The sequence below is a fragment of the Triticum dicoccoides genome, chromosome 2A (assembly GCF_002162155.2).
Source record: "Triticum dicoccoides isolate Atlit2015 ecotype Zavitan chromosome 2A, WEW_v2.0, whole genome shotgun sequence".
Lineage (NCBI taxonomy): Eukaryota > Viridiplantae > Streptophyta > Magnoliopsida > Poales > Poaceae > Triticum > Triticum dicoccoides.
The window spans coordinates 13,743,298-13,758,762 of NC_041382.1; the positions used below are offsets into that span (position 1 = coordinate 13,743,298).

Sequence of the window (15,465 nt, forward strand, 5' to 3'; positions counted from 1 at the left end):
TTGCGGATGCCGCTCATACAGTGTGATGACTGCACACGGACAGTGCTACGGCTAACTTTGGGCACGCGTGGAAGCACCCCGGATGAGTGTTCTTCAAATGCGAAAACGACGGGGTACGTGTTGTTTTCATTTGGCTTTGGCACCGCGTTCTTTGGTTCAACTGTGATAGCTCATTTCGTACATCATCTTGTGTGTAGGAAGATGAATGTTCATTTTGGTTTTGGGAAGGCGAATACATTGATTTATTGATAGAAAGAAACTGTGCACTCCTTAGTAGAATCGAAGGCAATGAAGCGGCTGCATGTGCAACTAAAGGGGAAGCAACGTCTACTTCTTTAGAACCAAAGAAGAAGAATGAAGAATGCAAAATTAAGAATCCACAGATCAACAACGAATGCATGGAGAAGATATTGGTCCAACTAGTGGGAGCAGTTATGGGAGTTGAAAATTTTCTAAAATGCATAGTTGTGATTCTTGTTTTTTTTGGTCTTATTATTCTAGCAAAGATTTCGTGATATCCTATGTATCCAATATTGTTGAAAAAAGTAAAGAAATGTATTATCTTGTGTCAAATTGAGGTGCAAATTTACAATTTATGGGCCGGCGAGAGCGGCGCTAGGCCAGACTCCGCAAAACCGACCCGTAAAAAAGCATATTCCACGAATATCCTTTTATACAGGTCCGTTTTGTGGGGTCAGCGTTACACGTGGTCTATTAGAGATGCTCTAAGCAAATGGAAATTGATGAATCAATCTAAAAAAAAGAATTGATGAAACAGGGAAGCGGTGACATTAACCACACGCACCAACCTCTGCCGGTTTCTGGTCTCTGTTGTCCCGCCACGCGTCAACTATTGCTGTGCTGTCCACCCCCACCCCGACCACCCCGCCCCGCCTCGGAAGTGGAGTCGCTCTCACACCACACCACCCACCACCTCGGCCCCTCCCACATCGCTGCCTCCGCCACTCCGAGGAACCCACGAGCGCCAAAGCAGCCACCTCCCATGGCCCGCGGCCGTGCCAGGAGGCGCCCTCCGATCCCCTCCGACTCCTCATCGTCGGAGGAGGAGCTCCTGCTGCCGGTCGGCGTGGAGGAGGAGGATGAGGACGAGGCGGACGATGAGTCGGAGGACGACCACGAGGAGCTCGTACTACTGCCGGTCGGCGCGGAGGTGGAGGTGCGCAGCGACGACCCGGGCTTCGCCGGCTCATTCTACGAGGCCACCGTCGCCGGCCACCAGCTCTCCGCCGGCCGCCGCGGGCGCTACACGGTGGAATACACCACGCTCCTGGCCGACGACGGAGACGACGAGCCGCTCAGGGAGACAGCGGCCTCCGCCAACGTGCGACCGCGGCCACCACCGGTCGAGGAAAGGGAGTTCGCGGTCCACGAGATGGTGGAGGCGTTCCACAACGACGGGTGGTGGGCCGGCGTGGTCTACGCCGTCGTCCCGCCGCCGCTGATGGCCGAGGATCGCCGGCAGCCGAGGGCGTACATGGTCACGTTCCCCACCTCGCGGGAGACGCTGGAGTTCCAGGAGGCGGATCTGCGGCCGCACCGCGTGTTCGAGGACGGCCGGTGGGTCCCGGCTGCAGAGGTGGTAAGTGGGGTGCTTCCTCTGTTCACAATTCACATAGTACTACTTTGGGTTGCATTTAGGTGGTTTATTTGATAGATTAATTAGTTTGTCGACTATGGATAAAAACATTTCACTTTCAGTACCACTTTCAGGTGCTTGGAGTGTCCTGTGCGTCTGTCCCCAAATGGATTTGTTGCATGTAGCATGCTCTTTATCAATTTTAGACCATGGATATATTCTGTTTTTGTCAATTATCTGAACTTTTTTTGACGAATCATAGATAACTTTTAAAATCTCTATTTTTCCATACTTTGGAACTTAATTAGGTTACATTTTCTTCAGTCAATTCATGGGAACTAGCTTTTTTTCTTGTAAATTAGATATAATTCATTCAAGAAATGGCAACTAGCTGGTTCAATTCTAAGAAGTATATAAGATCCATGAACACAGTTAATCGTTTTTTCTTTTGGGGAATATGCGGTGAAATCAAACATACTGGATTTTCAAATTAATCGCGCTCATATTGAAATTATATTTCAATTTAAAACAGCTCGTGTTCTGCTTGTGCAGTTTCTCATTTGAGATTTTCTGCTGTCTTTCTCATCTGAATTAGCTTACCTTCTTGAAGTTACTAATTCCAGCCCACATATTCCTATTTTGGGTTGTGCTCTCAGACCAACCATTACCAGTTAAGTGATTAACAAATACTGAAATACTAGCACTACTCCTAGATGTTTATCAAAAATTAATGATGACCATTTGACATTTTAACTTACAAATTTGGGGGCTGCCATGCTACACAGCCATGTATATGCACCCTATGGTAATATGCAGCCTTGAGATAAATATAAATATTTTCCAAGGGTGTATTAACATGTGCTGCTAACTTCAAATTAAAAGGATGTGGGTGGATCATTTAAAATGGATAACACTTTTCAACTTCAATGACTAATCTGCACCCATGGTGCAGTTATCTCTTTTGTTATTTCTGATTCTCTTGTTGTTTGCAGGACAATGGAAGTCCTTTGTTCGGTGAGGGAAACCAAGTTGAAGTGAGTGGAAAATCCTTGGGCGCATCCTGGAGTCCAGCTACTGTTCTTAAAGTGATTGGTGCTACAAATTTTCTAGTACAGTATATGCATATTGAAAATGACAGGGAAGTGGCCACTGAGATTGTCGATTCTCAAGATATTCGGCCAGCACGCGCCATCACCCGTATGCACTCCAAGTACAGATTTTCTCCTCCTTCTCAGGTTGAGGTCCACCATGAAGGTAGCTGGTGGCCTGGTGTTATTGTTAAGGTTTCAGGTAGTGGAATCAACAAGAAGTATGTGGTGAAATTGAAGAATCGCAAGACAGACATGGAGGACGACCCTGTGGATGTTTTGACGGTTGAAATTACGCAACTAAGGATACGGGTTGACTGGGACGGTAAAAAATGGGTACGCTGCGTGAAAGAGGTATAATTACTGCATAATCCATGTTTTGTCTTCTGTCATTCTTTTCTGCTGTTTTTTGTTGTTGTTGATTGCAACAAGTATATTATACTTAATTTTAGTCTTTTGGATTTCAAAGAAATTTGATAACCTTACCATAGTACTTTGGCTCCTCTTATCACTACTGTTGCAGCATGCTACTCATTTTATACACCTTCATTGTGCATCATTTGCATCAGGACTAAAGACACTTTCCATCTGTTTGTTCTTCAATCCCTTGGGCCCAGTAAACTGTGATAGACTTAGTCCTGTTATGATGGCCACATATTCATCTTGTATGTTTAGGAAAACAAATGCGCACTTGAAAACAGAAGCTTCTGCAAATGAATTAGGAATATGCAAGTTAGTTCATAATTGGAATATTATCCCTACTCTACGTTCCAAACATCAATTATGTTATTCAATGTTGCCTCAAATCTTTATGGTGTACTGATGTGTTATTTTTTCCTATGTGTTAGCTTTCACACCAAAATAATGTCCATGAGGTGCATCCATCTCAGAAATCTTCTAATGAACCTCGATTAACTTCTCGAAAAAGGCTAGTTTCCGCCTTGTATGATGACACTGATAAAATCGGTAATGAACCTGATTCTTGTCGTGACAAAAAGTTGAAGAATGAAGATGTGATATCAGGAAATTTTTTTCCTCTTCCTCTGTCCATTTGCAATGAGAACAATGAAATTACTCATAATCAAGGGAATGCTGTATTGTCAGTACGGTCTGAGCTATCACTTGCTTCACTGCCACCAACGGCAGCATTTAAGCAGCTGACTTCATCTTCACTTGCTCCAAGCTGTCATCTGGAGCAATCATCTTCTCAGATGATTATCATACCATCTACGCCAGAAAGTCGGCAGTCACGGCCTTTGTTATTTGGAGCGTTTGGACAACCAAGAGCTGACCCACAGGACAGACTATTAGGTATGTGTTCTGATTTCTGAACAGTCTGCAATATGTACTGATTACAGAAATGTCAGCAACATCTCCGTTATATTACTAGCAGTTGTATCATGATACTTTCGATTTCCAGGTTCACAAGAAGGTAGTGGAATAGATCTTCAGGAAGTTCGCTATGTTGGTGAAACTAGTGTTGAGCAGAACTCTGGTGGAGAATGGTGTCAGAGATATTTGGTTATGGCTGATAATGCAAGTATTCTTTTGTTGCCTTCAGCAGAAAGTTGTGAAGCTAATGAGGACAACACAGCCGCTGCGGTGGAGTGTGTGACTGGTTATGTTGCTCCATCTGAGGACTTGTCTCTCATACCTGTGGCTACTTTAGATGGTGTTGTACCTAATCTGTTACCATTAGAGTGGGATTTGGAGGTCAATATAACTGAAGATATGGATGAGGCGAACCATCAAGGGAATGTAGTTGGGTTAGCCAGCAATGGGCATCATAATCAGTATTCTAGCGTTCACTGTCCATTCTCAGCCACATCTTTAACTGCACTTGAGGATGACATGATTACCACTGAAAGTCCAAGCAGAGAGTTCTTATGCAGTAGCCAATCCGTCGAGAAGTCGACAGTAACTCGGTTCTCTTCTGTTGGCATGAACAATTATAGTGTGACAGAACCTTTCGATGATAGCTTGGCCATTACAAATGGTGTGGAGGGTACACCAGTACCCAGGTATGTTGCAAGCAGAACAAATGATTCTGTCTTTCCCTTATCGCCGGAATCTCTAGCTGTGCATGAGAGTACCATGGACACGAACAGCCTGCTTTCAGGATCCTTGGCAGCCCATCATCTTCCATTTGTGAAGACCTCCCCATTGTGGGCACATCTTGAGGCACTGGAAATATTCAGGAAAGCGCCACAGCAGCCACATTTTCGTCAGTTCGAGCAGTGTTGTCCAGAGCTCCGCGAAGGGATGGCATTAGGTTTGATGCTCTCTTTTGCTAATTTAGCAGAAAGCATCAACATGCTGGATGTTCAGGGTGACAAAGAACTACTTGTACAGAAGATGAAAAGCCTTGCTTTGCTCGAGGAGAATGGTTTCGACGTCATGTGCCTGAGATCACGCGTGGAAGCTTTACTCGCCACAGATAATAGTCGCGTCGAAAAGCTGGAGGAGAAGATTGCTCACATAGAAACCTACGAACAAGAACTCGGCAAGCAAGTTCGCGCGCTGGCTATGACCGTCCATCATCTCGAACTGCATGCGTATCTCATGCGCAACATGATGCGGTCTGCCATCACACGGAAGATGAGCAATGCTGTGAAGATCTCAAGACTCAAGGCAGAAGCTAACGATCTTGAGAGATCGTATCATTCCAACGCCGCGCCACGGTGAGTTTGGTCTATGGTGGGAGCACGTCAGCACGCTTGTGAATAGGTAGTTACCACACCACCCAGCTAGTTGTTGTGTAGATACTAGTTCGTAATGCTATCCTGCAGATCGCCGTGCGACGGGCGAGTCATTTGTGTATGTTGTTGCTCTGGTATGGTAGTGGTACAGGCAGCTATCTGTGAAGTAGTCCAGGCAGTATACCGTGCAAGCTGAACCTGGACAGTATGTGCGTGGGCTACTGAAGTCACTTTTGGTATTGCGTATATGTCATAGTAGTATGCTGCTCTGTTCTGTGATTCAGTGTCTTCAGCTGCGAACCAGTTTTAGTATTGTAGCTCATAGTGCTAATATGTTGTTAGTCTGAGTCTAGAGTACTGTAGTTGTGCTCAAAACATGCATGTTTCGAATTGAATCGTGTCGTCGTTTGAATACCATTTTGTTGACGACCACAGTGCCATGGTTATGGAGGAAACGTCAGAATACTATTTTGTTGACGACTACGGTGGCATGGTTATGGAGGAAAAGCTACAAATCGACTTCTCCAGGCTGCAATTGTTTTTACTTTCCCCTGCTTTCACTAGCGATCAATGCCAAAGAATCTCAGCCAAAGCATTTCCTATGATAATTTTCTCCATTTCTCAGTGATCTTTCAAAATCCTGCTTTCACTTATGCTTTACTTATACTTAAGACTACTTTTCCAACTAAAAAAAGACTACTTTTCTGTATGGGCTGATGCCTAGAGAATACTTTTACTGTTCTTCGCCCCGCTTTATATACAAAGCAATGATCCTCAACAACCGGTACAAACACTTGCCAACACTACACACGCACACATCTAAGGCAGGATACATAGGCATTGAGCGCAGCAACAACAACCCTAATGCTATAAGAGCAACCGGGGTCCTCAACCGTAAACACGCCACCGCGAAGAGATGAAGCTACATACGACGAACCGTGGGCTCCAGGGCGGCGCCTTCAGAAAGGAAACGACACCGGAGCGCCGCCCGACCTGGGGATCAGAGTTTCCCCTGAAGTAACACGACAAGCAATGAAAGCCGCGACGACGCTTTCAAGAAGGGAACGAGCGTCGCCGCCGCCGGTCCGTCCAAAGATAGAACATGTTTTCATCACGGCCAACACTCACCGCCACCGAACGCCATACCCCGGCGACCATGCCGCCCCCACACGGCCATGGCCACCTGGCAGCACCTAGCCACGGGCTCTACCCAAGAGCACTGCGGAACCACCACCAGGGCCGCCGCCCAGACATCCAAGACCTGGACACCACCTCATTCAAGACCCACCGCTACCCCAACCAAAGATGTGGGCGAAAAGGACCCGCCTTTCGCACCCTTGTGCTACCCCCAATGTCTCCATCGACTCGTCCTGTTGCCGGGCGCGAGACGAGGTCGGTCCTACTGCTAGGTGCGAGGCGAGGTCAGTCCTGCTGCCGGGTAAGACAAGCTCGGTCCTGCTGCTGAGCGCGAGACAAGCGATGGACTGAAGCCCGGAGAGGGCCGAACCTTCGAAGACGGTAGCAACCAGACGACGAGGAGAGGTACCAAAGGTCGAAACGGGCCGCCTACAAACGAGCCAACACTAGAAACCCAGCTGCCGCTGCAGCCGACCTGTTGAACTGCCATGATGTAGGCTCAGCGAATGGAAGCCGCCACGCCCAGAGGGCCGAGCCACCTCACCGACGCCGCCCACAGTCGGAGCAGCAGCCACCCATGGGCCGCTGCCCCAACCCGCGCCGCCCGCCGTATAAAAGCGTCAGATCTGGCTGGCACACATCCACCACCACCAGCCCCCGACCGAAACCAGAGGAGATGAAGGGCGAGACCCACACCGCTGCGCCGCCACCTCCGCCAGTAGACCACCACCACGAAGGCGATTGTCCGCAGCCCAGGCCGCCCGCAGCCCGCACCCATCGCGTCTGGATCCGATAGCCGGCCTTCACCACACCGGCCGTGCACCACTAGGGCGTGCCCCGTCACGCCGCCACGGCACCCACGCGCTACCACCAGCGTTGATGCGATGCCACGCGGTGGAGCCCCACAGAAGCGCTACCACCTGGTCCGGGGCTGTCGGCGTGCGCTGGCCAACACGAACGAAGAGACGAGATGGGCCCCGCCGCCACCGGCGGCGACCGTGCTTTGCCCGGCCCCGCCCTTTGGCAGCGGCGAGGGAGGAGGAGGCGGGAGGAGGGGTGCGATGGCGGCGGTGGTGCGGTCACCCTCCCCGTCGCCCGCGAGAGGGGATAAGGTTGGGGTACTTCTGGCTTGGCTCTTGCAGAACCATTCGAGTGGCCCTAAAGAATACTGTTAGTGTACAATCATATCTTTGAAATAATTCTAACATATTTCCGCAACAACGCATGAGGTATCATCTCTAGTATTTCCCGAGAAAGTAAGTCGCATGTCCTAGTTTTGTCGATTTAAGACGTGCCTTATAGTGGCTGCTACCAACACCTAGACCTAGCCATCCATGCCCCCCTCCCCCCCACCCCCACCCTTCGAAAGCCAAATGGTTGTCCTCTTCCCTCAAGATGTTCCTAAATGCTCCCAAAGGTTGCAGTGGCGCTTTTGTGGTATCCTGGCCGAGCGGGTCACTGGTTTGCACCGTCTTCATGGCCTCCACCTTCCTCTTTAGCTATCTCCGGATGAATCTGGTTGCCCAACCATGGTTTTTATAAGATTTGATTGAATTGCTGCAGAGAGTAGAAAACATCGACATTGAACGCTAGCGTTGCAGGAACCACCCTTCTATAGAATTGTGCTAAAAATCACTAATTTTGAGGCTATTTTTTTGCAAAAACCCACTAGTTGGTGGTTTGGTCGTTTTGATGACGATTGTGACATGTGGATCCCGCAAATGATGACATGGCGTACCAATTTGCAGGCGATGCCTGTTAGGCGAGGTGAGGCACAGAACGTACCAAGCCCCCAACATTTAGTACTGTAATCAATTTTTTTATCGACCATGCAGTACAAACCCTTACAGTGGGCTAACTCGTTGTTTGCCTATCTATACCCCTATATAGTGTGAAAATAACTTTGAAAGTTGGTCGTTGGATGAAGCCAAACCAACGGTACAGAGATGGCAAATCCGAGCACTACTGGCTGTTGGATATCATTTACATTTCACTAAATTCTGCCACATGTATAATTTAGAAGACTCCATTGTTGAACTTAAGCATAATGCACAAACCTCAAAACACAAGCATTTCTCCTTTGTTCTAGAATCTTCCATATCTTAATTTCCCAAAAAAAATCTAAATGAATTTTTACTATTTGTTTTTACTTTATGCTTTACAATGCACAATTCCATGAATCTTAAAATAGTTTTTTTATAAAATTAATTGATTTTGAATGAGATGAATTACAAGAATTAAACGAACATCTACATCATGCATATATATGACTCAAAGCTTACATGCTATAGTGTGATATTTATTCATAATTTAGTTACCAAGTCTCATGCGTTCAATGCACGTATACCTTACTAGTACACCTAGGAGCGACCAGAACAAACTTACAACCTCTATATTCACTCGTGAGTGACACTCAACGAAGCCACCATTGGTGGGTTGCCAAGCAGGCCTTCCGTGGCGTCCAGTCAGAGACTACCTTTTATGCAGTAGTGGTGTAAATATGTTTGTCCAATCAATCATATGATTCTCCATAGTACTCCAAGGAAATAAAAGTTGTGGCTATTTCAACCACTAGTATTATTCATATGAACAAGAAAGAATCAGAACAACAACGGTTTTTAACATATCATGAAAATATTGTAGCCTTGCGTGGAGTAATAAGACCCAAATCATCGGTCTCACCATGATATATAGTTTCATAAAATACAATGACAATTTCTAGAGACGATTACACTTAATGGAAGATTTGAAATGACAACACAGATAGAGTTCATGCACACATACATATGAATGTGTCGGCCTTCAGGTGTGTGTGCAACTTATTGTGCCAATTAATATGGTATAGTTCACCAAGCTTTCATGGGTAGATATCAATTGCTGAGTAGGGACCCAATACTGGCAGAATTTTGTAATCATCACTGAAGCCAGCATCGGAAAATATCCTCTTCCACTCAATTTCATCTCGTTCCACCCCAGTGATATATGTTGGAAATATGAGCAATTTACCGAATGATTTTATTAACAGAAATATTAGATAAAGCATGACCAATATAGTAGTGATAAAACAAGCCATGCGATTTGACAAAAAGAAGGTAAACAACATCTTCATATATGAACTGTAACTAAACGTATCTAGAGCAGACAGTATAGCAAGTTGCATATATGAAATAGAGTCTAACATATTTAGGGCAAATACTAGAACAAGGAACTGTAGCAGGACCTCTAATAGAAAGGACAAGAACACGTACGGGACAGCAGCAACAGAAGCGCTGGACTTGGGGTCGGTGTCCTCGCCTGCCATGTCGTCGAGGAGATCGTGGACGTCAGGGAAGAAGTCGTCGTCGGGGAAGTAGTGTCGTCGGGGAAGTAGTCGTCGGCGACCGGATCGTCCGTGATGAAGCAGCTAGTAGTCGCGCTGAGCGCTCCCCAAAAACCTTATCACCCTTCTCCCGTACATGACTCAAAAGGTGCGGTTTCGGAGACCTACTGTCCCGACGTGCGATGCACGCCGCAAGCCGGGATGAGGAAGACAGCAGCAGCTCAGAGATGGAACCGATGGCGAGGGAAGGAGTAGTTCTGGTGCATCTCTCTGGGAGGAGCGACCTCCCTTTCATAGGCGCAAGAAAAGGAGGCGAGAGGGCATCGACGGGAGGTGAAACGAAGAGACGGAGATGAAGCGAACGGCCAGCAGCCAAAGGGCTGCACCGTTCCGCATTCGAGCTCCACTTTCTCAAAAATCTTTTCAGCTTCCGTGTGACCTTTCGTATACCCGTAGTGTGTGGCAAAAATTTAGACATCGGCTCATTCCCGCAACCCGCGGCGCGTCGTGATGAGGCGAGGCGAGGCGTGGCGAGGCGGGCGGCGGAGGAGGAGCGCGCGTGGATGTCCCTCTTATTCTCATGCTCATACAAGTGGAGAAAGAACCTCCCTTATAAAGAGGTCTAACTCCCTCTAAACTAGCAATGTGGGACTAAACTTTAGCTCCACCTCTTGCCTTGCACGAATGGGCTGCGTGGGCCTCTAGGATTTATTACGAATTTCTGAAACTGCTATTGGGATAGGCCCAAAGTAGACAAAATTTCAGCAATCCCCCACCAGATCCCAGAGGCACACAAAAATTACCTTTGGTTCCAAAACACTGTTTTATATACCGGTACTGCAGTGGAGACTGTTAAGTTGAACTTCCACCTAGAACTCTATGCTACACTAGTAAGCAACTTGAACAGTGGACTGGGCCTTGAACTGCAAGTTTTCTGCGAATCTAGCTTCACATAAAGCCTTGACCGATGCGTGGCTACCATGGGTCTTCCCCGTGGGTGGAGCTTATGTGTCATACTCCGTGACCTTTCATGAGTTTACTAGAGAAAATCCTACTCTCACAGATTGCGACGTTTGACAATCAGACTCATATAGGTGTGTTCTTCAAAAGATGTTCTGCAGGATAACATCTCTGCTTAAATGAGCCACTTAGAACACATTAAGATATACATCAACCTGTCATGCAGATTAGGAGAGTATTGCATCTTCATGGAGTAGTATTGTGAATAGTAAGGATACTCTCCTCTCAGTTGACCAACAGCTTGTCTTCCACATCTAATTCACGGGATCTCCGATCACAAAGAATAGGTTAGCACTGTGAACAACTCATATTGTGGGTCTCATACCCATCTCCCTCGATGCATTAGCTATCACATTATGTGATAGACCCTTAGTAAAAGGATCTGCCTGATTTTTAGACGTTTTGGATATAATCCAATGCAATAACTCCGGAGTTTTTCATTTTTCTGACAGACTTTAACCTTCTCTGAACATGTCTTGATGACTTCATGTTATCCTTTGAGCTGCTCACTTTTGTGATCACAGTTTGATTGTCGCAGTTCATAAGGATACCCGGTATAGGTTTCTCAACAACCGGCAAGTCATTCAAGAGCCGACGAAGCCAATCTGCTTCAACCGTAGTTGTATCTAGTGTTGTGAGTTCTGCTTCAATTGTTGACCTTGTTAAGATGGTCTGCTTGCAAGACTTCCAAGAAACAGCGCCACCTCCATGAGTGAATACATATCCGCTCGAGGCCTTTATCTCATCAGCATCTGAGATCCAGTTTGAGTCACTATACCCTTCAAGCACCTTTGGGTGCCCAGTGTAGTCAATTCCATAATTTGCAGTGCCTTTCAAATAATGCAAAAATCTCTCTAGAGCTTTCCAGTGCACATCTCCTGGTTTTGAGACAAACCGACTCAGTTTGCTAACAGCAAAAGAGATGTCAGGTCTTGTAGCACTAGCTAAGTACATGAGCGAGCCAATAATCTGAGAATATTTCAATTAATCTCTAGCAATTCTTCGATTCTTTCGAAGTAACATACTTGCATCATAAGGTGTTGGAGAGGGCTTGCAGTCACTATATCCAAAGCGACTCAAGATCTTTTCCACATAGTGAGATTGAAGCAATGTAATCCCACCATCATCGTCTCTCAACAACTTGATGTTCAGAATGACATCAGCCACTCCTAAATCCTTCATCTCAAAACAGCGAGATAGGAAATTTTTGACCTCCTTAATAACATTCAGATTTGTTCCGAAAATAAGTATGTCATCAACATACAAGCAAAGGATAACTCCCTCGCCCCCACCATGGCGATAGTACACACATTTGTCAGCTTTGTTCACAACAAAGCCTGCAGTTGTTAAAGTTCTTTCAAACTTCTCATGCCACTGTTTGGGTGCTTGCTTGAGTCCATACAAAGACTTCAGCAACTGCACACTTTTCCTTCCTGACCATCTAGTACAAACCCATCTGGTTGTTCCATATAAATTTCCTTGTCCAACTCTCCATTTAGGAAAGCAGTCTTAACATCCATTTGATGAACGAGAAGACCATGCGAGGCAGCTAGTGAAAGTAGAACTCGAATAGTGGTCAGTCAAGCCATAGGTGAGTAAGTATCAAAAAAGTCTTCACCTTCCTTTTGGGTACAACCCTTAGCCACGAGCCGAGCCTTGTACTTTTCAATAGTACCATCAGGCCTAAGCTTCTTCTTGAATACCCATTTGCATCCTATAGGTTTGCACCCATAAGGACAATCAGTTATCTCCCAAGTTTCATTCGCCAAGATGGAATCCATCTCGCTACGAACTGCTTCCTTCCAATAGTCAGCATCTTCAGACGCATAGGCCTCTGAAATAGAACTGGGAGTGTCATCTATGAGATACACAAGAAAATCATCACCAAAGGACTTTGCAGTCCTCTGTCTCTTGCTCTTAGTAGGAACTTCATTGTTCTCCTCCATGGGACTTTCAAAGTGTTCTATCGAAATGGCAGGTTTGGTAATTGTAACTGGTTCCTGATTCGATGAACTAGGCATCTCCTGATTAGATGAGGTGGCCATATCCTTCATGGGAAAGATATCTTCAAAGAAAGTCGCATCATTCGACTCCATGATCGTACCTACATGCATGTCAGGTACCTCAGATTTTACAACCAAGAATCTATAGCCAATGCTATGAAAAGCATATCCCAGGAAAACACAATCCACAGTCTTTGGTCCAAGCTTCCGCTTCTTTGGAATTGGAACATTGACTTTCGCCAAATAACCCCATGTTCGTACATAAGAGAGTTTTAACCTTTTCTTCTCCCATTTCTCGAATGGAGTTATCTCTTTGTTCTTTGTGGGAACTCGTTTTAGGACATGACATGCCGTCAATATCGCCTCCCCCACCATGCCTTGGAGAGATCCGATGTGTCTAACATGGCGTTAACCAAATCAGTTAGAGTACGGTTCTTTCTTTCGGCCACCCCATTTGACTGAGGTGAGTAGGGAGGCGTCCTCTCATGGATTATACCATGTTCCGCACAAAAAGCATCAAATTCATTGGAAAAATACTCTCCACCACCACTACTAGGGAAAAGGCTAGCAGCAGCGCGGGTACCCGCGCTACCAATAAGGCGCTACATCTAACGTATAACAGTAGCGCTGGTCCACCCGCGCTACTGCTACACAAGTGTTGCAGCAGCGCGCTTAAAGGAACCTCACTGCTGCTAATAGCTATAGCGCGCTTCCCCTGTGCGCGCTACTGCTACAACCGCGCTGCTGCTAACTTTTCTGCACTCGCTACTGCTAATTTTAGTAGTTTTTTGTTTTTTTCGGTATTTGTTTTGTATTTGAACAGGCTTTATAGAAGAATCTTTAGCACATACAAATGTCATCATGATACACATACAAATGCCTGCAAGACCACAAATGTAATCATAGCATATACATATAAATAGTCTCGTCATAATCATCATCCAACACAAAGTGGTATCTTGTCATCATCTCGAAAATAGCGATACATGCAAGTCTCGAATACTTGAAACTACAACGTCATCCATCTAAACAAAGGTATACGCAAGAAGAGCTATCACTATGAGTGAGAGCGGAACTATGCAGCACATGAGATGGCGGTTACGAGTCCTCTCTCGCGCTAGCGTGAACCTCAAGTAACTAGCACTAGTAGAAAATAGGGCTTTGGTCCAGGCCGGGTCAGCCCATTAGCCCCGGTTCAGTCCACAACCGGGACCAATGTGGGCATTGGTCCCGGTTCGTGAGCCCAGGGGGCTGGCCGGGCCACGTGGGCCATTGGTCCCGGTTTATCTGGACCTTTTGGTCCCGTTTGGTGGGATGAACCAGGACCAATGGGCCTCGCTCCTGGCCCACCACCATTGGTCCCGGTTGGTGGCTTGAACCGGGACCAAAGGCTCCCCTTTAGTCCCGGATCATGCCACCAACCGGGACCAATGAGGTTCCTATATATACCCCTCGCTCGCGAGCAGAGCACCCCAGTGCTCTGTTTTTCTCTGGCCGAGGGGGAGAGGGCTTGGTGGTGCTCTAGCTCACCTCCTATGCACACAAGGTGTTCAATGGAATGCCCGAGCCACACTACTTAAGCTTTCTCCTCTCCAAGCTCGACCTCCAAGCTCCATTTTCCATAATATTTGTCTAGGTTTAGCGGTCCGTCACGCCCCGTCCCCGTCTTCACCGCCATCGATCACCCGCGTCGAGGTCATCGCCGGCACCACCGTGGTGAGCCTCTTGTTTTATCTTCTTTCTGAGAAAAAATATTCTTACTTGCATGTTTACATAGATACTTGTATTATTTTCTTACTTTTATTATTGCATCTTATATAGTGCGATGGTTTTGGTATCCGCCCCCGTCGGCCCTCGTCCTGTCTATGATTCGGATGTGGTATATATATTATCTTTATAACTATTGGTTCATTTATTGTTTATGAGAATTATGCCGACCAACGTGACATAGATTTTATTTATGTAGGATGTATGTGAATTGGAAATGCCAACCGACCCTATTGTCGAGAGGTTAAATTTAGTTGAAGAAGAAAACAATTTGTTGAAGGAAAAAATAAAAAAAATTGAGGAGGAGAAGATGATATTGGAGTTGCATGTTGCGGATGTCGTCGATGATCACAAGATCAAGATGGATGCAATGCGCTTGAAGATTAGAAAGATTAGAAAATATGCCATTCATACCGAGGCTTGGTATCATTATGTCGTTGGATCAATTGTTACCTTGGTTGCGATTATGATCGCATTTGTTTTCGCATTGAAATGTTTTACATAGTTTCAATGCATGGTTTAATTAATTAGATGCTCTGGAGAGCTATATGTTGTTAGATGAGAACTATGTATGCACTTTGGTTTTAATGTGGTGATGAACTTCTATTAATTTGGACACTTAATTATATATAATGCACGCAGATGAACCGGCAATGGATGTACAGTGACAGACACACCCGCGAGTACATTAAGGGCGTGCATGAGTTTCTCGAAGCGGCTGAGGCAAACAAGCAGAATGGTTTTATGTGTTGTCCATCAACTGAATGTGGGAATACGAGGTCTTACTCTAACCGGAAAATCCTTCACTCCCACCTGCTTTACAAGGGTTTCATGC

General features: G+C 46.1%; 1 protein-coding gene across 1 annotated transcript; it reads left to right on the forward strand.

The window, feature by feature from the left end:
- Window positions 1–1,003: 1,003 nt before the first annotated feature.
- LOC119352767 (DUF724 domain-containing protein 3-like) lies at window positions 1,004–5,667 on the forward strand. Its single transcript, XM_037619348.1, has 4 exons — window positions 1,004–1,600; window positions 2,590–3,039; window positions 3,534–3,996; window positions 4,106–5,667. The coding sequence occupies exons 1-4, from the start codon at window positions 1,004–1,006 to the stop codon at window positions 5,368–5,370; spliced, it is 2,775 nt and encodes a 924-aa protein (XP_037475245.1). The 3' UTR covers window positions 5,371–5,667.
- Window positions 5,668–15,465: the final 9,798 nt, after the last annotated feature.

What these genes read in the sequence shown, in the direction of transcription:
- LOC119352767 (XM_037619348.1), top strand. Translation starts at nt 1,004, where the DNA reads ATGGCCCGCGGCCGTGCCAGGAGGCGCCCTCCGATCCCCTCCGACTCC. An exon ending in GGGTCCCGGCTGCAGAGGTG is followed by an intron (nt 1,601 to 2,589) that starts GTAAGTGGGGTG and finishes TGTTGTTTGCAG; the next exon opens with GACAATGGAAGTCCTTTGTT. An exon ending in CCCACAGGACAGACTATTAG is followed by an intron (nt 3,997 to 4,105) that starts GTATGTGTTCTG and finishes TTCGATTTCCAG; the next exon opens with GTTCACAAGAAGGTAGTGGA.